This window comes from Pyrus communis, chromosome 10 (genome assembly GCF_963583255.1).
Source record: "Pyrus communis chromosome 10, drPyrComm1.1, whole genome shotgun sequence".
Classification (NCBI taxonomy): Eukaryota; Viridiplantae; Streptophyta; class Magnoliopsida; order Rosales; family Rosaceae; genus Pyrus; species Pyrus communis.
This window is the reverse complement of record NC_084812.1, coordinates 10,507,055-10,532,022: the sequence shown is the minus strand read 5'-3', so window position 1 is coordinate 10,532,022 and position 24,968 is coordinate 10,507,055. Positions and strand designations below refer to the sequence as shown.

Here is a 24,968-nt window from a genome sequence, read left to right as displayed (position 1 = left end):
TTGAAATGAACGGTTCCAATTGTTGAATTACACCTCGGAATAATTGAACGGAAAATAGTAGTGTTGTGAAGGGATTCCCGCTTGCCAAATTATGAAGCAGGTGAAGTGAAACAGTTGGAATCTTGCTTTCCAAAAGGAAAAAATTGCTGAGGCCCCTGTTGTTTGCTTTTCTAACTTTAATCATTTGCTTTACTTTGAACCAAAATGTACAATACATACACATACGCACACACACCTCCCTTCCGAAATTTGTATTATTTTGCTAAAAGTCATCGCTTGTGGGTTGTCACTTGTCAGCTGCTGAAGAATTGGATCAATAGAACGAAATATCAAAACGCGTAAACTAGGAGATATACTTACATGTAACTGGGTTTATACCTCTGCCTTTTTCCTCACTTGTGTCACGAGAGGACAGAGAGAGGCATAGGATATACGCTGCTATGCCATGTGTCAAGTGAGGAGAGAGACAGACACAAATTCACGCATCGCATGTAAATTTTAGAGCCAAATGATGAAAGCATCATTATTCACACAGAGCAACTGAATTTTGGATTTCATAGGATCCAGTTCTTTACAAAGTCAGAGGGAAAGTAATCACAAGACTGGGAATATCAATGATTTGGATAATGACAGATAAAAAATGGGAGTAAACGCACAAAAGAAAAATTAAGGCATGGCAACAAACTTAAACTCAATTACAAGAAAAAATAAACTTGATACGTTATATACCTAACGGGAAGTGGTATGATCTCTTCGGTGTGGGTGAAGCCTCCTCCGAACGATATTCTATGGCAGCAACTACATTGAAGTGAAAAGTACTGAGAGTGTTTTGGGGCTAATTTCCTCAAAGTTGTGCCCGTATGGGAACACAATGCGGAAATTTAGACCTCAACCAAACGGTGAAGGAACAGGCCCTGGCCCTGTGAGTGCATCTGATCTTTTAATGCTTCCCATACCGCATATAATGCAACCGGGTGATGAGAGAGCGGAAAATTTAGCCCCACAAAGATCACAAACGTCATATCCAATAGTTGACAGACGACTAAGTGTGGCGGCACAGAACTGGGAAGGATCTTCAAATGGATCAATGGATTTATTGGACAGACCCCTTTGCACACACATATCAACTAAGCTCCTCAATTCTTCCTGCTTACTTGGAGGTGCTTTGGATAGCAGGAGTTCGAGCATCTGCTTCGAATAAGCATAATTCTGCACCTCCATATTCCGCTTAATTGCAGTTCGAATACAATTTATCCTGTGCTTTGCCAGAAGAGGCAAAGAACCCAGGTGGCGTGAGAGTCTTGCCATCTCGTCTTTTGCACTGATTGCACTAGGACCTTGAACTCTTTGCAGCCGCCCAATTTCCTGCAAATGAAAACCAAATTCGAGATAAGTTATGTGCCACTATTCAAAACACAAGGTTTCAGATCAGTTTTTTTTTATGGGATCTTTGATGTCCAATAGAAATCAATCTTTTTTATGGGATCTTTGATGACCAATAGAAATCAATCCCGCAAGAGTTTTTAGTCCCATAGTGTTAATATATTGGCAAAGGGTTGTATTGTCCATTCACTCAGCCTCAAAATAAGAGCACACCCATTTTTCTTTCTTTTTCCCTAGAAGAATGAATAAAATACCCGAAGAAGAGTGACTGCTATCTTGTATTGAGCACAGATGGTCCCTTGCGCTTTAATATCAGCTCCACGAGACTGATCCTTAGCCAGTGCAAGAAAAGCTTCATCAAAGCAAGACAACGCATCTGAAAGTTGATTTTGCTCAAGGTGGGCAACTCCAGTCTTAAAACATACAGAAGCAGCAGCCCCACGGGGTACCTGTTACGAGGAAAGCCAGGAAATTAAAATGGATTGCGGGAATTCGAGAAATAGTTATGGAAACTTGTGTACATGTACATGTATGTATTACCTGTCCAGGACGCACAGAAGATGGTGGAGAAGGAGGCTGCGCTGAAGGTTTTCCAGAGTCAGCAGAAGTTGGAACCCCAAGGACACTAAGATCAAGAGGCTGAGTAGAAACTGGGAACTGAGTTGATTGAATATGAGATTGATGCTGCGCGGCAACCTGGCCTGAGGATGGTGGGACACCACCATCAGGAAGTCCAACAGGCTCGAATGGAGCAGCAGCCAGCTGACTAGCTTGAGGGGGAACACCAGCATCAGGAAGACGAACATTGGCATTGGATGCATTGGCCTGGTTAAATGCTTCCTTGTTGCTTTCAAACCCTTGAGAAGCTTGATCCATTTTTGAAAGATAGGTCCCTGGAGGGGGCAGTGCAGCCGCAACCTGAAGGGATGGTATCGTATTCTGGAAAAAGTCCTCTGGAATAGGCGCAGGACCAACCCCCTTACCTGTTGAGGTAGGAGCTTGATGTGATACTGTTGCAGGTTGTGTAAACGAGTCCATACCAAATAGATCACCAGGGGCAGAGCCTACACGAGGAGCCACTGACCCACCGTTAGCTGGAGGAGGAGGTTGGGATAACATCTGGCTAAGGTCCTGGGATCCAATAGTCAATGACTTGGTCCTGGTCATGGGTGGACCCAACCCTTCACCGAGTTTGAGCTGCTTTGTGGCTTCTTTGATTTTATCCACGTCCACTGCAGTAGAAGCAATTGGCTTGTCTCTTATTCGAATGTGTAACTTTTTAGCTTTTGAAGTTCCCTCTTCATCACTGCTGCTACCATCAGCTGCACCGTACATTGTTTTCTTGAATTCTTCTTCAGCTTTAGCCTGTTCATCTGCTGCAGAGGAACTGGCAAATTGTTTGTTGTTAAGTGTTTCCAGACCCATCAGCGAATCACCACCGGGCACTCCCTTGGACATATTAGATGTGGACGTAGACAACGGAAGACCATTTGGCTTGTTGTCACCACCTGCTGATTTAAAAGCTTTGACCAAGCTATCTTCCCTTACTTCTACAATGTTGCCTCTTCCCTTGACTGATCCCAAGTAAACACCAATATGATCAGCGATAACGGATGGAATGGTGCCATCGTCAGTCTTCATGTACGGCATCACCTCTGCAGCCAGTTCCCACTGAGGTATAGCCTTCATGTTTGTTGGGGTTTTGATTTCCCAGTTCCCACCACCCCATTCAGGACCTTTAGGGACCATACTCTCAGCGGCAAAGTTAGCAAAAATTCCTTGAGTCCACCCAGTAGAACGGGCTCTTAAAATTCTTTCACAGTATCGTCTTAATTCTGAATCTGTGCCATCTTCTTCCAGTTTTTGAGCCAGACGCCGCATGGCACTGGGGTTTAGGTGGCATATAAAGAGGTCAAGCATACTTTCATAATCACCTATAACTTCAAAGGTTTCTTTTGCACTATCAAACTGCCCAAACCTGCCAAGTTTATCTTAAGTTATAAAACAAAAGTTGCTTCAACGAAAACCTAGTAACTGAGAACTATTTTTTCACAGAAAGTAACATGAAAACCATCAATCCATCAGTTCTTTAGCAATGAGCTGGAACCAAGGATGGAGCAATTTAAATAAACGACAAAAAAGAGAAACCTTCAATGCCGCTTGACAAGCATAACTCATGAAAAGGGATGTCAAATATAAGCTCAATACAAATTCAAGTACATAAGCATGCACTTGAAAACGAATTTTGATCTACCAGAACAACTTTTGTCAAGCATTATCACAGATTGAATAATTCCTCCAAGCATAGGTAGACCAACAATCCTTCATGCACAAGGTAAAGATACTACCAATTCCTATTTTAACCACTACAACAGAGTCAATCCCCTATAAAGTAGCAGGTTTTCGAGAGTTTGAGTTTCTTTTATTATTTATCTCCTGCTATGTTCAGGGACGGATCCAGGATCTATATCTTGGGTGGGCTGAACTTTGAAGCCAAAAATCCAAGAACAAAATTTAATGCCGTTGTTTAGGGGAATTGACCATTTAATGGACTCAATGGTGTAACTAAATTTGGGCAAAAACAAGTGAGAAAGAGAGACATAAAAAGATTGATTTCAGGGTTTTTTCTAGTGCTTTTCAATAAACTGCATCCATGAATTTTTATGGGTTAGAAGTTAGAACTTAGAAGAGATGAGCATGTATATTAATTATGAGGAGGAGAGAGAGTGAAAGACTGAAGGGGTAAGTAAAGAGAAAAGCTGATGTCTTTAATATTTTTTAGGCTGAATGGGTTGGATTAGTAGAACTCAGGTGGGCTAGATTGGCTAATGTACCTAGGTTATTTCTCTTGGGCTCAGATTCGGTTGGGCTACAGCCAACCTCAGCCAGCCCTAGGTCCGTCTCTGGCTGTGTTCCACGTATTCATTTCATAATCTTGTACAACATGCAAAATTCAGAAAACTCTCACAAGTTAATTTTCTCTTTTCTGATACCACTATTAGACACCATTTACTCATCCGTCTCTGGTTGTGTTACACATATTCATTTCATAATCTTACGCACTATTAGATATGTGAGAGTATGATATCAGAAAATTTAAAATTGAGCGGCAATCATCAAAGAAAAAGAGACCTAATGAGTTCGTTGAATAAAACTGTTAGAAACATAGAGAAATAGAAAGAAAAAAAAATATATGGAATAAAAATAAAAAGAACACTTTGTCATATCTACATACTTGATACATGCATAACCCAACTGGTGGAACCGGTGGAACAAATGAGAGGTTGGAGGACATCTTGGATAATCTCTGGAGCGCAGAAATTCATCTTTTAAGACAGACAAGGCAGTCGAAAAACGGAGAGCTTTGATGGCATAGACACCCCTCAACACCTAAGTTATTTCACACGTTCAGTAACAAAATGGACAACTACCAAAATTTGTTAAACACCACATTGTTTTTAACTCACCTGAGTAAACTGGGGTCCAGCTTGAGATAGTGAGACAGAAAGATCTCCACAAACAGGAGAGCCTCTAGCAAGAATATCAAGAGACCTTGGAGTGATACGCAGGCTGTCAAACCTTCATTTACAAAGTGTCATCAGCAATTATTCAAGGAACCATATTTATTAAGGTTCAGAAAAGAAGCAACTGACAGTACAATCCATAATGTTATACTGCTTTATGATGTAAAAAGCATAAAAATACTTTTGAAAACAGATAGCATGTGTATAAGATGAGATAGATCACTGGAGAGAAAAGAAACCTTGATGTTATTTGATATAATATCTCTGGAAGGTCAAGTTTCTGCTCAAATCTCTCTTGCATTGTGGCAAATCCAATAAGAAGAGGTTCAAGGAGCCCAACAAGACAGCTCTTAATCTCAACTCCCTTCTTTTGTCTGGGGTTTATTTCTGTTGGGGTAGCAAGCAACAACCGATCATTCAGCGCACCAACCAAAACTGCAAAGAAATACATCATAACGAGTCAGAAGGATACCAGCAGAGAGATACATTCCCGTATCAGCATAAGCAGCCAAAGAGATACGTACCTGCATAAGGCATACTGATAGAGAGAATAGTCCTTACTTTCCCGTCCCAGCCAAGCACGCTAATTGCAGTGGTAGTAGAAAAGAGAAGTGCAGGCCCAACCCATAAAAGTGATCTAAAGTGAATAGAGGTCAAGTGCTCAAACAAATTGTAACAACCTCAATAACTCAGTCGGATGAATGATTAGCAAACAAAAAAAAAACGTAAAAATTTTTACACCAAAATGTTGTAAAGGATATCGAAGGAAGTCCTTTGTCAAATTTTGCGGAACTGCCTGCCAGTATATCTAGATCTGCCGAAACTATAAGCACCCTGTGCGTTGTTAATATTCCAGCTACATAGCCCCTAAGAGTTTCTTGCCAGTGAACCTGTCAAATTATAGCAGCTCGAGCCTTGAAGGGGCAGATTAAAAATGTTTTGCACATTAAAAAAATTAAAGTCCACACAAGTGCGGTCTATCAAGAATACAGTTCCAGAAGAATATAGTTGCATGTCTTGTGAGAAAGATGTTTCTTTTTTAATAAGTAGCCGACTATGCATGAATGGATATACATACAGAAGAAATATGGAAGGCTATGTGTCAGATGCAACCATAGCGAACAACAATAAAGTTCTCTATTTTACGAACACAAAGAAAATTTGCTCTAGTTTTATCTTATCCATGGGAAAACTATAGTCTGCATGTAAAATACACAAACTTGAGACTTCATTAGCTTGAAACTGAAACTTTCTTATGAAATGTGAGAGAGGCAAAAGGGAGTGGAAAGTTTTTACCCTCCCCACCATATATTCTTCTTGAATGGTAGTTTCAAGTTTCAAATGAGGAAGTGTAAAGGAGCAGAAAAGTTATGCACTAAGCAGCACACCCTAATTACTTTCTATTGTTCAACAATAAGTATTAAACCAGAACGATTATATGATCACCTGAAGTACAATCTCATTTAGTTTCAACTTAATTGACTTTTTCCCTTCACCCTTCGTTGCTATATAATGACCACCAGAATTGGAAAGCCGGTATCCCTGAATCAACTTTGCCAAGCCAATCTGACTCCCATGAGAAGCAAACATCAATGTTGACTCTACAATCACAGAATACTATGATTAGCACATACTATTGATGAAAACTTTTTTACAAATTGAACATGATAATAAAATTCTTCCCTCAAATACCTATTGGAGTCGAAAAAATTCGATCCACTTCACTTTCAAACATAAATTGCATTGGACCCTTGGGACCAGCGTCAGTATCCACAGTTTGGCTTTCCTCAGCCAATAGATTCTTCTCATTAGCTTCGGGAGAGGCCTTTTTAGGCAGAATATACAAAACCAGTCCAGTCTTATCATCATCAAGAATTGCAAACTGATTTTCATTAGGTCCAATAAATGCTGCATCACGACCTACAAAACTCAAAGATGAAATTTGTGAATGATTACTAGATCTCTTGCATGCACAGTAGACATTTCAGGGGAATAAAAGCATCCAATAGACAGACAAACCTTTTATTGTGGTACACTTGCTGTTTGCTGCCTGAGTATTGGTATTTTCAAAATAAAGCACCACTTCATTTGTAGCACCACTAAATTCATAGACAACAAGAAATAGACCCTGTTTTTTACCGTAGGCCATGTACTTTGGATGATATTCCACATTTCCAGGAACCTATGAAAGAGAGGCGAAAAGGATTATTTCTCTATCATTAGCACCACCAAACAGGAATCCTCATAAAAGCTAACGGGAAAGTTACAATGACGTCACACTAATTCAAATGATAGCATATCAAGTCAAAATACTACCGTTGTGTAAAGTTTTTTGTAAATGCTGTCTGCTCCAGAACAAATGTTATATGCCGTAAGTTGTAATCCATCAACATAAAAGGCCCTGACAGGATAATGAAGAACCCGGTTCTCTTTATTGAAGAAATTTAACTCCAGGTGAAATGGCTGCAAGTGAACCAAAGTTTTTACAAATTAAGGAAAAGTAACACAAGACACAATCAATCTTTTGCTAAGACAACTTACCTGAAATACAGGAAAGTCCTTCAGATGATGCTTAGTGTCTATAATAGTAATGAGGGGCAGCCGAGATATCGGGGCACTTTTGGCATGACCTTCCATAAAATGCTATAGCAATAATGCAAGGAACTGAGTCAACAGTAAACTGAATTATAACAACTTAGGAAGTCAGATTAGATCAGACAGGAAGTTCCCAATAAGTGTTCTAATATAAAGAAGTGGGACAGGACAAAATAAACTAGACTATGTTTTATGGCCTGATTACATAAAAACCTATCCACGGTCTCATAACATTACAAGCCAAATTAAAAAAAATTAAAAATTAAAACAATTATACATCGCATATTTAAGATAAAAGTGACATACGCTGTGGAGAAAAGCCTTCCGAGCAATGTCTGATATTGTAAGCTGACTGTGGCTGCAATAAATGAAAAATTATTAGGCAATATATAATACTAATAAAGTTCAACATTGTACAAAGCAGCAAACAAATTCAACTCGACAAAGCCTTTAATCCAAATGACTAATTTAAGAGTGCAAGTCTAAACCTGAACCAAGAAAAGCAGTAATATCACACACACACACACATGTACACAAAAAAAAATTTAACTCAACAAAGCCCTTAATCCCAAAGAAAATTTTATGAGTGAAAGTCCTTTTTTTTTTCTTTTGTTGAAAATGATTGAAAGTCTTAAGATTTGAAGAAAAGCAGTAAAATGATTAACCAAAAATTCAGTTAACAACTGCAGGTGTGCCATTAGTAGTAACCCAAAAGAAGTAAAAGGTTAAAAAAAAACTTATTCCACCAGTAATTTCCAAAAAAAGAAATACGACTAAGCCTAGTGTCAGTATCTCAAATTTGACATCTTTTTTTTTTTTTTAATGAACAAAAAGCTGAAAACTGTAAATGGGGAAACACTTTACAAATGTAAAGCATCCGAGGTCAAGACAGCTGACAAAAGATCCTGAAAACAACCTAACAACATTGTAGGAATAATCACCATGTAATTTTTATGTTCTCTAAATTTAAAATCAAACTTCCGCTGATGGCCAGGACAAAAAATCTGGTTTACAAAAATTCTGATCTCACCCTTTCAGATGATGTTCTTGCAGCTGAGCTTGAAGTTGATGTTCGGCTAATATTCCAGATGAACCCAAAGCTGAAAGCTTTTCTTTCAAAACAGATGCTGCAAAATACCACGACAATTAGCATATCTGGTCAATAAGTGCAGCAGAAACACAAGAACTGACAAAGGTTCTATTCATAACATTACAAGTTTCAAAAAAATTTGCTATCTTAAAAACCAAAATATCAAAAGGAAAAAAGGTACAATATTAATGTAAAAGTAGCAAAACTATTCAGGAGAAAACAAATCATGAAATGCTACTTCAATTATGTTTCTCATCAGAGACACCATGATACATATACAGAGTTACAGAACGTGTCACTGTAAAAGTCAAAGATTAGCAAGCTTACACCCTAAAGTTGTCTACAGATTGACCAAGAAAATGCTGTGTCATTGGCACCTAAAAGGAAATAATCAACTTTGTATCTTAAGAAGTATATAATAAATACGAAAATTGAAGATTTTATTTCCTTGTCAGAATTGTCGATGTCACTAGAGAAGATAAAATACAAGAAAGACGAGCAAAACTATTTAAGCATGCAACAGAGTAAGGTGCCACTAAGGATCTTTGGTGTACTATATGCTACTCAACACGCACTTAATTAGTAAACCTTCCACTCCCAGATGGATCTGAATCCTCAGCTTGTCTTGTTCCACTCTCAGGCAATGCCAAGACAAGTATACAGTCCATTCCAATTTAAATAACCAAAATAAGAAGCATAGTAGAAAAATAGAAAATAGTCGGATCAGGATAACTTCTTCATGGTATGTGAAGACCACCTACTAATACATATGATCAAGATATTATGAATTTCCAACATAAAGTGTATTATCTACCACCAGAACCTTGATGAACTAATTTATTTGTGGAAATTACTGAAAACATTTTACTTAATGATGTGAAAATTTAGATATGATATTATTTTGCTATAATTATCTTTAGACCAAATTATAAGTAGATTCCTTAGATTCCTTAATAAAAGGCATTAGTAAGTAGCATTTCCCTCAGGATGCTGTGGAGTTAACGGGGAAAACTCGGGTGGATAAGACCAATAAATACACTATATTGTGCAAATTTTATTTTCACCTGAAGATCCTCTTGCACCTTGCAAAACTGCAAACAGTTGTTTCCTTCCTTCCCTAGTGTATGCAGCCCGATTTTTCACATTGTCTCCACCTGTCATATTCTATAACAAAAATATAACATTAAAAATAAGCACTTTTTGATACAGGTGCAGTAAGACATGTGTTATGTAAGTGGTTGTGCTTAACTGCAAACAGAAGTGCTGCTAAATTTAATTTTGAGTGAACTTCTAGAGTTTTAATTCGCGGTAAAGGGTAAGCTGCTTCTCCACCCTGCTGAGAAAGGATGCGAGGGATATCAAGTGATTCAATCGCTGCATAACAATAGGAAAACACGGAAGTCAGTGCAAGCTAGGAATATATCAAGTCTTGGTCAAAACAAAGATGATCCCATTGGCGTCTATGCAAGCACAGCATGCCATGTACAATAATTTATAAATATTGCTTTATATTATAAGCAAACATCATATACATATTGCTAGTTTCCTTGTGGTGGTTTTTTTTAACACTATTACAATAAAGAAATGATGCCAATATGTTCAGCAGAAACATATCCTTAACATGGTAAAGCAAAAGAGTAAACGATAATAATAACTAACCAGCAGGCTCAAAGAAATTTGCTTGCATTGGAGGTCTATTAGGATTAATTATAACCCGTGTTTTCCACACTTGAAGAGTTCCATCCTTGGACACAGTTACCAGTAACCGCAACATTGGGAGCCAGGAAACTGAAGCTATTGGTTGGGAACCCACTTGTGTACTGAATTGCAACAAAAGGTCAAACTTATTATATTAATTAACGCCAGCATGAGATTGGCAAAAACAAGCAAATTTCAAACAAGAGTAGATCATATAGGCAGTAAATATGACATGCCCGTAAGATCATATTGACAGCAACTTAGACATGCCTCTTGTATCTGAAAATATGAAAAACAATCTATTTCAAGCAATCCTATTCTACAAAACCAGAATCTATTGGCCATTACAGCCACTGACAGTATTCCATGGGAAGTGTAATCGCTATTGGCTTGTGGGCAACAATTTTTTTTTTATTCCACTTTACAATCTTTCTAGTATTACTACCATAAATACTTAACATTCCAATCATGCTAGGTCTCTCAGTTCATAAAATTTACTATAACCTTAAATCCATTTCTCTAAAGATAAGTAAATAAATTTTGGAAATCTAAACTCAAGAAAATGAAACAAGAATGAATGAATGAGTAATAGAGAAAGGAACATGAGGCATTAATTCATTAGTTTCCACAGGGAAATGTAATCTCTATTGGCTTGTGTTCAACAATTTTTTTTATTCCACTTTACAATCTTTCTAGTATTACTACCATAAATGACTTACATGCCAATCATGCTAGGTCTCTCAGTTGACACATCCCATGCAAGCAGCGTACCCCGTCTATCCCCAACAAAGATCCACTCCAATGTTGGGTGAAAACCAAATGCACCAGCACCAATAAGCTTTATGGTGTTATCGACTGAATGACAAGAACAAAAGATGATGAAACACGCGAACCATTTAAAGGATATTAATTTATTACTCTCATTGTCTCAGACACTCAACAACAAAGAATCGGGTTGCTCAAAATAATAATAATAATAATAATTGGTCTCATCTTACTTTGTAAGGTGTAATGAACCGCATACGTGTGAATGTTGTAGGCTCGAATCAGACCATCAGCATAAGCTACATACTGAAATCGGGAAAAAGAAAAGGATGATTGTGATATCAGAAAACAAAAGGACTACGCATATTACACATTTATCCAAAAGCCACAAATGTATTCTGACTACAAGGACAATAGGAAGAAATTCAACAAAACAACTATATACCAGGACAGGGAGGCGAGGGTGGCAGGCAAGATTGACAATCGGTTTCTTCAAGTCTGTCTTTATTTTTGTCGGTGCTCTTCCTCCTTCAACAGTTCCAACAACTTCATGCATAATAAAGCAATTCCAAGAATTAGAAAAGTCGGCATCATTGAACATGATTGTGTGTATGTGTGTGTGGGTGTTTATTTATTTATTTTTTTTTTTTTGGGGGGGGGGGGGGGGGGGTGTCTGTGTGGTTGTAAGGCAGTTACCAACGGAAAAAAAAATCAAAAAAAACAAAAAAACAAAATACAAAGAAGAAAACCTGTGACACTCATTTTCTTGTGGAAACCAAAAAATACTACAGGCTGGAGAGGTGTCAAAGCTAGATGAACTTCTGTATCAGAAGAAATTTGTTCTGTCTTCTTCTCAGGTGAATGCAAGACGCATGTTTGCTCAGCATCAAAATCACAAGAGCGAATGGTACAGTCCTACAAAAATGGGGGGATAAAGATAAATACCAAATCAAATGTAATACTACATAAAGCAACAAAAACTTAACACAAATTGAATGAAGTAGCAAGGAAACCGACAAATTACATTAACCAAACAAAGAGACTACAAATCTGCTCAAACTATATGTTGTGCTTTGACTAATCTCTTCAAGACTCGTGTACTGGAATAAAATGATAAATGAAATTGCACTGGTTCATGCTACAGCACATATCTTTTAACTAATAACCACTGTAATGCATAGATCTATCTGAAAAGTAATCATGTGGAGTTTCTAACAACATGAATATACATAATATTTGTCCCAATGATCAAGACAGTAAATCACATATCTTCTATCAGTCTCGCAATCAATGAGCACAATCTATTATAGTGACCAAAATATGTAGTGAACATACCGATAAGCACACTTAATGAACAGAAAATACACAAATAAACCCAATGTTGAAACATTGAAATTAGATTTTAGAGCTTTTGATTGGAAAATTGAATGGTGCACAGAAAAAAAAAAAAAAAAAAAAAAGCCCTTCTTCGCAGTTATAATGTTACAAAAAAATGATTTAGTAAGTTTGTTGGTTTACCATTGGTGGTCCCAATAGCTTAAGCTACTATGAGACAAACCTACAATCATGAGAACAAAAACCTGGAATTCAACATAAACCAGATAGATATAGTGAAAGGATTTTTGTCCAAGAGCTAAGATATCTTTATATGATACAATGGTAAGTACAATGTTGATTTAACTTTGTTTCAAAAATACTTGCTGTGAGAATTTGGGCCAACAATTAGTCATAACATATTCAAAAACTAAAACTCGCATATTAACCTTAAGATGAGATCCAAGAAGAAATTATCTATATCTATAAACATCCAAACAGACAAGGGCTTATAGGGAACCAACCTCAAGGATCGCTACCACAGAATGCCCACTTGTGGGGCTATAAGACATGCGGACAATGGGTGTACCAATATCAATAGATGAAATCTTGCTTCCTGTCAACGCATCCATTTCTGTAAAAACAAAAACATTATAAATTGAAAATCACCGAAGTGCAAACGGAGCAAAAATCGAATAAGGACAAACATGTATGCGTGGCATATACACGAGAGCACATTCAATCTATTAACTTTTATGCGGTATTTAGGATTCATGGAGTCACTGAGTACATCCATGTGGTCATTCCTTAAAAGAAACTAATGATTGATCACGAGCATTGCATAACACCTCACGATTTATCGAAGTTTATAACTTTAAACTAATGATTGATTAAGTATGTCAAATGCACCAGTTACATCATATACATGTATAACATAGTCAAAGTAGAAAATCACAAGCTTTAGGTATAATTACAAACAAAAAGAGGGGAAGGGAGGGTGTTACCAATGATGTAGTTTCCAATGGCGACGGCGACGAGGGCCTGATGGGGATGAAAGGCAGCAGCATGAGGCTGCAACGGTTTTGAGCTGCGTCCGACATGTCGTAGATCCAGGTGCTGCACCGTCGTCCACTCCATCTTAGAGTTTCACCTGAAACTCCAGCATCAGAAACCTATAGATACACACGTACATATATATATATATATATATATATATATATTGCCCCAGAAATCTCCATTTTTGTTCCGAATTTGGTAGTTGTGATGAAACGAGTAGATCGATGGAGAAAGAATAGAGAGAGAGAGAGAGAGAGAGAGAGAGAGGGAGGATTTGGATCTTACTTCAAATACCTGATCAGTCGGAGATTCAGAGAATCAAGTGAAATGCGAGCTCATCGATTTGACGAGGAAGAAAAAGAAGATGGAGGACTGGGCTGACGAAAATGGAGAAAAATACACAGGGAACACAGCACAGAGACGGAGAGAGCGCGCTTTTGCAACGACCGAATCACAAGGCCCAAGTAGTAAGCCACTTTGGGCTAAAGATGGGCCAGGACCCCCAATGTTCAATTTTTATTGGGCCTCTTTTTTGCAATTGGGGGTTCCATGGACCCAACTATTCGTTACAACTAAAGGTCCGTTTAGGACTTATTCTATGAGAAGCTATTATGCTCACAAGTGCTTTTATTAAAAACACATTTAGAGAAAATGACTGAAAGCGCTTTTAAATAAAATAATTTTTGAGCTTCAAAAGCACTTAAAGTGCCTTCTACAGGAAACACCAGTTATGTGGTTCTCTCAAGAAGCACTTTGAGTACTTTTTCAGGATTTACTAGCATTTTTACTAAGGACTGTATCCAAACGTGCTTTAAATTTTTTTTTTTGAAAATGTGCTTTTCCAAAAGCCGCTTCTACGATTTCCTAAATTTTTATGCCAAGAATAGTAAGAATGCTTATAATTGTCAGAAAGCGACTTTTAACACTTCAATAAATAGTCTCAAACAACCCTTAATTTGAACTAGAAGTATAACCTCCCCTTAACATTTTACCCACTTTGAATCGTCACCCAAGCACCATCAAACTTTTTGATATGTTATCATCCCAGAGTAGTCACACTGCTCATATATAGAATAATCAATCGGCAAAGTCTATCAAAATTCGCATAATCATTCTAAAAGGTCACATACTCACAGTTGTGACTTACGACTCAAGAAATCTTCTCATAATTCTTAATATTATTCTAATTCCATGTCGTGTTTGTTTCATGGTATGCACCAGATAGTTGGTCTAATTTAAAACAAAACACGAAAGTTCTTATTTTACGTTTAACATGTCGAGGAGGGTGCTATTAAATGGTAACAAGGTGTTAATTTAGAAATACATCTCTTTTTAATGTTGAAAGCAATTTCTAATTTGAATCTCTCTACCCACTAACGAGAAAAAAACACAATATCAAGCGAAAACATAATTGTAGACCATAGTAAATTGTGCAAATAGTGCCATTTGATTCCTAGCCGTATATGTCACCATATATATATGGAAGGGTTCCTTAATTTGGATCAGTTGACGAAAAGAAAAAAGGCATAAAGAAGAAGAGAGGAATAAAATAGGAGAAATTAAAAGTTATATTGCGTCACTTAGTATTACAGTTTTATGGTATTTCTCTTTGAGATGTCTTGGTTCGATTTTCACCAAAGACGAATTTGAACTACATTATTACTAGCTCATTGTGAAGTTAAGTACATTCCTTTCTTTTAGTATAAATAATATCATTTGTTAAAAACTGCATTGCATATCCATTAAATGAGATGAGACACAATAGTTCTTCAAGATTTGATGGGGTCGTGACGGATCGTGAGACCCAATAGTTATTCAAAATTTGCAAAAATACTCCTCGCATATGCAAAGTTCTATTTTTTTGGTCTTTTTCTCTTGGTACATTGCAAAAGTTATACTGGTTATTTGGTTTTATTTTGCTACGACCCAATAAGAACTCAAGTACTGGAATTTATCTAGTTGCTGCTAATTAGTGCGTGCAAAAAGTTTAGTATTATTTGAACTCTTATAAACCGTTGTAAACAAGTGCATATGTATTCACGTTACAGTGTCAAAACTAGTATACATATGGCTTTTATAAGCTTGTTTCAACTCATGATATTAAAGTGATGATTAAGTCGTAAGTAATAGGTTGACGGAGCGAATAAGAGGAGCTAGAGTATGGCAGAAGGAGTTTGATTGAAGACGCTGAAACTATGGTGGTTCAAACCAATTACCTAGTTTTGGAATACAAAATAATAGTTACCTAGTTTTCTTTGAAATAAATAACGCATTGCATTCAAGTTATACTGAAAGTAAAAACAAACGGTTTTTCATTCTTATGTGATTAATTAGACATGACACAAAATGTGCCCTTCTAATCCTAACATTTGAAGGGGATTGAAATGAATAAGTTCGCTTAACAAGTAATAAATCTTCCACTTTCAAGTTGTACGTTAACTTCTTCCTCCAACTAAAACTATAAATTAATAACAGTGAATTTTGAGAAATCCAATCCAATTCTAAATGCCAAAAAGTCCTGAAAGTGATATATGGTAGCAGTATTTGACTTTGAATTACTCCCTCATTAAGTCATTACATATATCTCCACCATCACTGCCACCCAACAAGACTAGTGGCAACTCAAATATCCACCAGCTCCGCCACCGCCATATCTGCCACTGCCACTAAACATGTGAGCTCATTTAAGATGGTAGACCAGCTTGCTTCCCTTTCCTCCAATCCAAATTTATCCACAAACCAAAGTATTATCTGACAGGAGCCATACAATATATACACCTCGAATTAGAGCTATAAATTTATTAAAACTCTGTTTTGTCTTCATCTATATATACTCTAATGAGAATATTGATACTTGATAGAATGTGAAGAAAATGACAATACGTGCACTGATATTATTTTGTTCGTAAATTTACCCTATGGATTATGAAAGTGACAGTTTGCCTGCATATATATCTTGATGCTAATTTGCTTAAAGCATTTGCTTCAACAGGAAGCAGCTGAAGCAATATTGGGAAGCTCAGTGCAAATGGGTACCAACGCAGAGGCAGGGTTACGGTTTAGAGGAACATATATATATCTTCTGCCAAAGAATTCACCCATGGAATGCTAATACTATTTAATAAAATATTTCTCTTTTAAGTTTACCTTTTTTTTTTTTAGGGAAACAAAAATTTGCCTGCGTTCTAGGCAATTTATTAACTTGTACCCATAAAACACAAGCCATTATAACATAACCAGACAGATATTGATACATAGATATATATATATATATATATATATAATTGGTATAAAGGTTGAAGATGATCCGATAAGCTTTATCTAAAGCTCAATATTCAGCTAGAAAGAAATCTAAACCGCACATACGAGCTCAGTTAAGTTAGCTAGAGTAGTGTGCTTCGGCTGTACCAAAGTTTAAATACCTTTTCTTATGGTTTAAATGAATTTGGTGCAAGTGGCCTCTCAATCCAGCACCAAAGATATATACGAACAGATTCTAATAATTAGTAGGGTCTTTCCCTCGTACGGTCCCCCCAATTCATGATTGAAATTTAAGATGGTACATTCATATATACACATTTTTCTCTGAGTTTTTCTCGTACGGCACCCTTTCTCTCTCGAGATTGATTAAGTATACGCAGGGAAAGGACAACAAGATTTTTGTGGTTGTGGGGACTGTCGTCAATGACATTAGGGTTTATGAAGTTCTGCAATTGAAAGTTACAACACTGAGGTTCACTGAGACTGTGGCAGTAGGAGAGTGCTTGACATTTGATTAGCTTGCTTTGAGAGCACCATTGGGTCATAACAGAGTTCTCCTCAGAGGTCTTAAGAATTCTCGTGAAGCACTTCTATGTAAATGATTTTGAATTTTAAGGGTATTTAAGTTTATTTATGTGTGTTTTTTGATATATTTGAAATTTTTTATAAAAAATGATATTTATAAATTTGGGTGTTAAATTTAGATTATTAATGATAAATACTCTTTTTCTCTTGACATCAAAGATAAAGAGTAGCTGGAGTCCTTATCTTGAAATCAAGTTTTCTTTGTTTTTTCCCCTCCTTGCGTGAAGAGCCGGGACTAGTAGCTAGGGTACCCTTTGGGTATGCCAAGGTTGTATACAGGTATGCATGGGAAGTCTCAATTGATAGGGTGCCAGATTAGGGCTCTTTTTTTTATGAAATTGGAGTTCCACCATAAAATCAATTGGTTATATGAAGAGTAGCCAAAAACCATATAAGCCCTTAGCTAGCTAGCCTTGTCTCTCACCGATGTGAGACAAACTATCCACACATATTCAACTCCCTCAAAACTCCCCCGCACGTGTGGCTGATTTCGAAGTAGGCACGTGGACAACAAGTGGATGACACGTGAGCAGATGTGGCCCTCTAGCTTTCATATAAAGGACAACCTACTCTGATACCATGATAAAATTGAGGTTCTACTATAAAGTCAATTGACTAGCTCAACACCATATAAATTCTTAACCAGCCTTGTTCCTCACCGGTATGGGACAAACTGTCCACACATATTCAACTGTCAACACTTCGAGTGTAGGAAAGCTGCTACTTGACTTCAATTGAGGTTGTGCCTCTTTTAATCGAGAACAATTTACATGCATTGTAATATTCCAATTAAATAATTCATTGTCATGTGTAATACATTAATGGATCGTAACACTTGATGATGATGAACACGCTATACGCATGTCTTTCTTCTTCCAATCACCATAGTTAAAATCCTAGCTAATTACATCTACATAAACATAACTTACTAATTTATCATTTTTACCTTCACTAAAAAAATTTCTCTCACAATTGTCTACTTTAGTTTAATCTACTATCTATCTTTAGAACATGTATATCAATTGGTAGAGTAGATATAAAATACAAGTGATCGATATGCACAAATGATAAATTGGGTGAGATTAATCTTAAGACCGTTTTTAGTTAAGATTAAGATGGATTTGTGATGGTGCAAATAAACCGCACGTACTAAATGCTCAAACTCGGTCCAAATCAAATTTATCAAAATTAACATGATGACAAATTTACTTATTATGAATGAGAATTCAAGGTATGTGTATCCTTATCTTTTTATTTTTAAATTTTATTATTTTTAGAGGAAAGAGATGGTTCGAAATTATTACAATAATTTAGAGGAGGAGAGTTTCAAACCTGGAACTCATATGTGGAAACTCAACACCCTATCCGCTAAGACATTGGACTACATGCTTCTGTAGTGCAACTTCTGGACGACACACGAGAACTCCAATAGCAAGCTATTGTAATGCGCTCTTCCCCTAAATTAAAAAATTAATTTAATATTACGTGAATCATTAGTCCACATATCAGATATTAAACTGATAAGAACAAATACTGCACTTGATCTTAGCCAAAAAGCTGAAAAAGGTATGTGTATCCTTATCATTTTTAATATATCTTTCGTTTGTGTTCATTTACCAAAATTAAAAAAGATATCCCTACCAAGGAGGTCCATATATGATTCTCTCATGCATAAACAATTAGATATGAGTTCCACATTATCTCATATCATTTCCGTCCCAAAAATGTAAGTAAACATCGCAATGTTTACCTTTTTTTAAAGAGTGAATTTAGCTTTAGCTCAACTTATCTTGACCGAACAAGTCAAGATTGGGCCAGCAAAATTGGTCTTAAATGTAAAAGTACCATAATTTGAAATTGCTCACAAAATTTATGAGTTGAGCACTAAAGTGTCGAGGGTTAGATAGACATCAATTTCTTCATTCAATATACGCTCAATTTAGTAACCGTCCAACTTAATTTTGTCTTCAACCAATTGAGGTGATTTTTTTTTTTTTTAATAAACGGTATTATTTACGTTAAGAAGGAGTAGGTGGGCTTAGCATCACAATGGGCTAAAAATAATGTGGTTCAAATTTATTTTTGACGAGAATCAAACCTAAAACCTCTCATTTATAAGTGAAGAAGAATATCATTAGACCATAGTACTAAGTGGTCCAATTGAAATGATTGTAAGCTCGACTCTTTTTGTTCATGGATCTATGTCTTAAACTCGACATGGTTTAATCATTGAGTTTAATGTTTTGCTTGAACTTTTAGGTTTTCCACAGTAGGTTGGAAAATTCTATGATTCTAATAATTTAGGAATCAAATTCCTACAATGGATTGAAAAATCTGAGTATTGAGAGAGTGATTTTTATTTTTTAATTCAATATATTAAAATCATATATGTGATTCCTATACAATATATGACAAAGGAGAGAAGATAAATAACTAATTATAAAACATATAAAAAAGAAAAATTTGACGAATCCTGCATTTAATGCTCACCCTTATCAAATCCACATCACTTTGACAATAATGTGTACAAAGCAAATTTACGGGGCTTGATTTTTTTAAATAAACATTACGCTCATTTAAACCACTGCAAAATACCTTATTAGGATCATTTTCTGTTTTTATTATCATTTTTTTACTCTAGTCGTAAATCGTTTGTGTCTCACTTGAATACCTAGAAGTAGAAGGCACAGATCACAGATGTACCAAAGTCACTGGTGTGCTGACACAGGATGAGTAATGGAAGCAAGCTTTGTACAGCTAGAACTAGCTCAGTCATAAATGTGGTAAACATGCCCAACTCTAAACGGCATGGATTCTCTGTCATTCCCATCTCATACATTTTCCATTCGTTCTTATTTTTGTGATTATGATTAAATCACGTTAATATTTTATTTTTTCATTGTTTTTTACCTTATTATTTCTATAAAAAAATATCAATATAAAATGTTGACGTGACTTAACCGTAATCACAAAAATAGGAGGTGATGGGAAGAGTATGAGATGAGGAGGGCAGACAATCTAGATCCAACTCTAAAACCCTTTGCCATCCCAATTAATGATGCCTACACCACAAAGTTTTCTCAATGTGTCCAAAACATAGGACGGAACACTATATATTATTATACAATTAGAGAAATTTTTTTTAAGTATTCCTCCAAGTATATAATAACACGTAATGTTTCACTTTGTGTTTCAGACAACTAAAAATCTCTCCACAAAATAAGCACAGGTCATATAAAATTTTTATATTCATTGTAAAAGCTTGGTACTGTAAAGTGAATTTTAAGTTTATTTCACTCTCTTTTTCATGTTCACCCCTTTCATTTAGGCTTCTGTTTATTTCAAGGGAAATTTGACATATTACCAATTATAAATTTTGATTGGATGAACTTATTCTAAAAAATAAAAAAAAAGATAATGTAAAGTGAATTTTAAGTTTTAAGAAGTAAAATGGCAAGTTTCGACTAAAGTGGGATCGTGAGATCAAAAGCAAGTACTAAGGAATGAAATGGCAATATTTGTGTTTCGATGGGTAAAATAAGATAAAAAATCGAGTTCAAGGAACTAAAGCGATGACTTTTGAGTTTTAAGGAACAAAGTGAGCTTAAATCAAGTTTCAGAAAACATAACTAAAAATAACCCTTTCATTTATGATCTTTGATTCAAGCAAAGAGCTAAATATACATTTGGAGGTTGTTATGATCTTCCAATCTCCACGATTTACCGGTATTATGGCATTTCGATTTCTACGCAATATCATGTAAAAAAAAATGTACCCTTAACAATGCGTTAGTATGGTTATAAATGTGTGATTAATATTAACCCTCTTATCAGCTTCTTTAAGTCAATTTAGACACTGTTTGAATTGACTTAAGTATAGGAAGATTAAAAGACAAATAGAATAAGATTTACAAAAAGAAAAAATGATATGGATAAATAAATTCGCAATATAATTGATACTTTTGTTTAGAGCATTAATTAGCGTGATTGAGTTTTTCAGAATGTCAACAATGACTTTTAAAATATTTTATTATCCTTATTTTTGGTACAAGTCACTGTTTATATAATTTTTTTTATTTTTATATTAAGGCTTTATAGATAAAATGATTTCTGAGATTTGCATAACACATTACTTTGATCATTGAGATTGAAAATCAATAGAAATGATCTCTGAGATTGTCCACCATCCATTATTTTGGTCATTCCGTTAAAAACTCCGTTAAGTGTCTCAGAGCTTTTGATTGGAAGTTTGGGCAATTTTTAAAGCTTCGTAATTTCTTAACCAAATTTGACCCATAATATATCAAAATGAAGATAGGAAAGTGTAGAATAAGATTATACCTATTTGAAAGCCCAGCCCAATGATTGCCGGAGATGGCCGGAAAGTAGCCGGAGATGGCCAAAAAGTAGCCTGAAATGTGATTAGTCCTCGGGAAAACTAGAAAACTCGTCGAAAACTGGGTAAACTTTAAACGTTCATAACTTCTTCAATACTCAACAAAATCGAGTGATTCAAAAACAAAAATTAAACTTCTCAATGAGATGAAGAGAATGGTACCTTTATCGACGGCTAATTCGACGTAGTTTGGCTGGAAAATAGCTCGAAAGTGGCTAACTAGAGACCAAGACAACCCTTTTTCGAACCGTTTTCCAGCAAAACCACGGAGAGTTAGCCATCAAGAAAGGTACCATTCTCTTCATCTCGTCGAGAAGTATGATTTTCATTTTTGAATCACTCAATTTCGTTGAGTATTGAAGACGTTGTGAACGTTTAAAGTTTACCCAGTTTCCAGAGAGTTTTCCAATTTTTCCGTAGTCTAGTCACCTTTCAGGCTATTTTCCAGCCATCTCTGGCAACCATTGGGCTTCTAAGTATAATTTTGTTCTACACTTTCCTATTTTCATTTTGATATATTATGGGTCGAATTTGGTTAAGAAACGATTGAGTTACGAAGATTTGAAAATTGCTCAAACTTTCGACCAAGAGCTCCGGGACACTTAATGGAATTTTTAACGGAATGATCAAAATAATGAATGGTGGACAATTTCAATGACCATTTCTATTGATTTTCAATCTTAGAAACTAAAGTGATGTGTTATGCAAATATCAATGATCATTTTGACTAAAAAGCTTTATATTAATTTTGTACATATAACTTATTCATAAGTTTATTTTTACTTTTTATATACTCTCGTTATTTTTGTCTGTTGATATTTTTCAATTTATTCGATTCGACAAACAAAAATTAAGAAGTCTGAGAAGTAAAAATAAATTTATGGATAACACTGCCTATAATCTTAACATGTTCGGGAGTTTTAATGAAACACTCCCGATAGTGTTTACTTTTAACGAAAATGACATTTTTATTCTAAAAAGTCATTTATGATATTATTCACTTACAATACTTTTTTGTTATTTGATTAAAACTTAAAGTTTTGAAGCACTCTTCATTTACGTTTTCTAATGCTTAGGCAGGGAAGGCTGGGTTATAAAAAACGGATCCAAAACCCAGAAGCAAGGCAGACGCCTACAGCTACAAGGCCGAAGGAGAAAAATGCTATGCCTCTCACAAAGGAGGCAAGGACCGACTCATGACCTAGCAGATCGTAGCCCAGCCAACCCACAACCCCTCCTCATATTTCACCACCTACACCGTGAAAAATGAAGAGCATGGCAAGCTCAGCTCCTCAGCGTATAGCCGCCATCGTAGGCGTCGGGCCGAAGCTGGGCCGCTCCATAGCCCGCAAGTTCGTCCACGAAGGCTATACCGTCGCTATTCTCGCCCGCGATCTCGGGAGGCTCTCGAAATTCGCAGACGAGATCGCGAGGGAAGAGAAGGCCCAGGTTTTTGCCATTAGGATAGACTGCTCCGAGTCTAGAAGCGTGAGGGAGGCATTTGAAGGGGTTTTGTCTTTGGGTTTTGTGGAGGTGCTGGTCTACAATGCGTACCAGCAGCCGCCCAATTGGCACCCCACCAACTTCACCGACATCCGCCTCGACTCGTTTGAGAAGTCCCTCACCGTTTCTTCCGTCGGAGCCTTTCACTGCGCTCAACAGGTAAGACCGAGCAACTCTAATCAATGGTTCAGATTCACAGTCGGACAATATAATTTGACAGTTTGAAAAATAGATAGCTAGATTCTTATGCACCTGAATATAGTTAAGAACAAGTTAAGTTCAGATTAACACTTTGATAATATATATTGTACGGACTACGGATATATGCTACTTACTGTGTTTATAGTACATAAAATTAATAGTATGTTAAACATGGTAATAGTTCGAGGTAAGAACAAGTTTAATTAATTAGTGGTTCAAATCTATCTTTAAGAAACGATATAAGCGTCTTAATGCGTGTTTGATGTGCTTCAAATTTATATTAATGTTAAATATGCTATTAATTTAAGGTGCTTCCGGGAATGGTGGAAAGAGGAAGGGGGACAATTTTGTTTACGGGGTGTTCAGGTTCACTCAAGGGCATTGCTGGCCGTTCTGAACTCTGTAAGTACAAGTTCTAGTTTTAACATCGATTTTCTAGGTGTAACTATTACTGCACCGTCTTAAGGTGAAAAGAGTTTTTCGCGTGATGGTAACACCCATGTGACATTATGATTAGGTTGCGGAAAATTTGCATTGAGAGCTTTATCACAATGTTTGTCGATGGAGTTTCAACCGCATGGGATACACATAGCGCATGTAATCATTGATGGTGTGATTGGCCCACCTCGAGGGGGCCAATCATCATCAAGTGCTTCACAGAGGACGACGACGTTAGGTACAACGCCGATAGGGGTTGACGTGATAATGGATCCCGATGCGGTGGCTCAAACCTACTGGCAGTTGCACGTCCAAGACCGGAGTGCTTGGACCCAAGAAATCGACCTCCGTCCATCTAATCCCCCCAAATTCTGTTAGCCAATTAATGTCAATTATTAAAGGGGTCTACATAATCTTGTGATCATAATTACTTAATCATGATTATGTTATAATTCTTTTTATTTCCTCAGCCTACTTTAAGAAGAAAGAGTTATGAAGCCAGTTTCCGGGAGCCACTTGACCTAGCAAGTAGCAAGGGACAAGCTGGAGAGGGAGGTCCTAATCTATCTTCCAAGTGGCCCGGAAACAGTAGGGTCCAGCTTAAAGATGAGAGTGGGGCCCCTCATGTTTCTCTACCATTCCTCCCCTCTCCCTTCATAACCAAACCCTAAATCCAGTATAAGAAAAGCGTGAATAAGAATATTTTCTGAGACCGCGTTTGGTGTCTGGGATTGAATTGCTTTCGTTGTGTACAGAGTGTGATAATTTTGTAATAATTATATTTGTGTTAATGTGATTTATGAGATTATACGTATGTGATTCTAGTTCTGTTATTGAAAAATGATTGAGGGGACCCGATCGTGTTCCTATATTTCTAGTGTTGTTCCTTGTCAATTCCTCAGCATAAAATAAGGAAGTGTAAAGGAAGCTACTTTCTCAGGTGATGTTTGGTGTTCATGATTGAATTGGTTGCATTTTTGTATAGAAAGTCATCTTTTTTCTTTTTTTTTGTTCGTAATGGAATGCAACGATCATTCTCTAATTATCAATTCTTGGATTAGTCAAAATCAAATGCAGACAAGATATCTAATCCAACATCAATACAAGATATCGATCAAATACTGAAGGCAAGCGATGCAAAAGCTAGATTGTAAAGAGG

The 24,968-nt window shown here is 36.4% G+C and overlaps 2 protein-coding genes and 1 non-coding gene across 4 annotated transcripts; 1 reads left to right on the top strand and 2 right to left on the bottom strand.

Moving 5' to 3' along the window:
- Positions 1-523: 523 nt before the first annotated feature.
- Positions 524-13,853, bottom strand: LOC137746772 (uncharacterized). 2 transcript variants are annotated; one of them, XM_068486778.1, is made up of 25 exons: positions 13,720-13,853; positions 13,374-13,519; positions 12,894-13,003; positions 11,805-11,970; positions 11,501-11,601; positions 11,289-11,361; positions 11,010-11,145; positions 10,252-10,412; positions 9,842-9,966; positions 9,657-9,756; positions 8,533-8,629; positions 7,809-7,860; positions 7,449-7,550; positions 7,224-7,370; positions 6,927-7,089; positions 6,600-6,827; positions 6,354-6,508; positions 5,669-5,797; positions 5,432-5,549; positions 5,147-5,342; positions 4,851-4,962; positions 4,619-4,773; positions 1,924-3,361; positions 1,638-1,832; positions 524-1,365 (listed from the first exon to the last, which is right to left on the bottom strand). In XM_068486778.1, exons 2-25 carry the CDS (start codon positions 13,504-13,506, stop codon positions 889-891), a joined length of 4,869 nt encoding a protein of 1,622 aa, XP_068342879.1. In that variant the 5' UTR covers positions 13,507-13,519; positions 13,720-13,853; the 3' UTR covers positions 524-888. The 2 variants fall into 2 exon arrangements, with proteins under 2 accessions (XP_068342879.1, XP_068342877.1); XM_068486776.1 differs by having other exon boundaries at positions 13,711-13,845.
- Positions 13,854-18,642: 4,789 nt separating this feature from the next.
- On the bottom strand, positions 18,643-18,841 carry LOC137749077 (U2 spliceosomal RNA). The gene has a single exon (XR_011070154.1). It is a non-coding gene; the product is annotated as a U2 spliceosomal RNA (small nuclear RNA).
- A 3,946-nt stretch (positions 18,842-22,787) lies between these two features.
- Positions 22,788-24,756, top strand: LOC137748553 (uncharacterized). The gene is made up of 3 exons (XM_068488722.1): positions 22,788-23,329; positions 23,680-23,773; positions 23,889-24,756. The coding sequence occupies exons 1-3, from the start codon at positions 22,934-22,936 to the stop codon at positions 24,185-24,187; spliced, it is 789 nt and encodes a 262-aa protein (XP_068344823.1). The 5' UTR covers positions 22,788-22,933; the 3' UTR covers positions 24,188-24,756.
- Positions 24,757-24,968: the final 212 nt, after the last annotated feature.

Coding starts and splice junctions, on each gene's coding strand:
- LOC137746772 (XM_068486778.1), bottom strand. CDS start 13,506: ATGGAGTGGACGACGGTGCAGCACCTGGATCTACGACATGTCGGACGC. Junction 9,967..10,251: donor AAATTTCTTTGAGCCTGCTG/GTTAGTTATTAT, acceptor ATTGTTATGCAG/CGATTGAATCACTTGATATC. Junction 7,090..7,223: donor ACAAAAAACTTTACACAACG/GTAGTATTTTGA, acceptor TCTCTTTCATAG/GTTCCTGGAAATGTGGAATA.
- LOC137748553 (XM_068488722.1), top strand. CDS start 22,934: ATGAAGAGCATGGCAAGCTCAGCTCCTCAGCGTATAGCCGCCATCGTA. Junction 23,330..23,679: donor CCTTTCACTGCGCTCAACAG/GTAAGACCGAGC, acceptor TATTAATTTAAG/GTGCTTCCGGGAATGGTGGA. Junction 23,774..23,888: donor TGCTGGCCGTTCTGAACTCT/GTAAGTACAAGT, acceptor CATTATGATTAG/GTTGCGGAAAATTTGCATTG.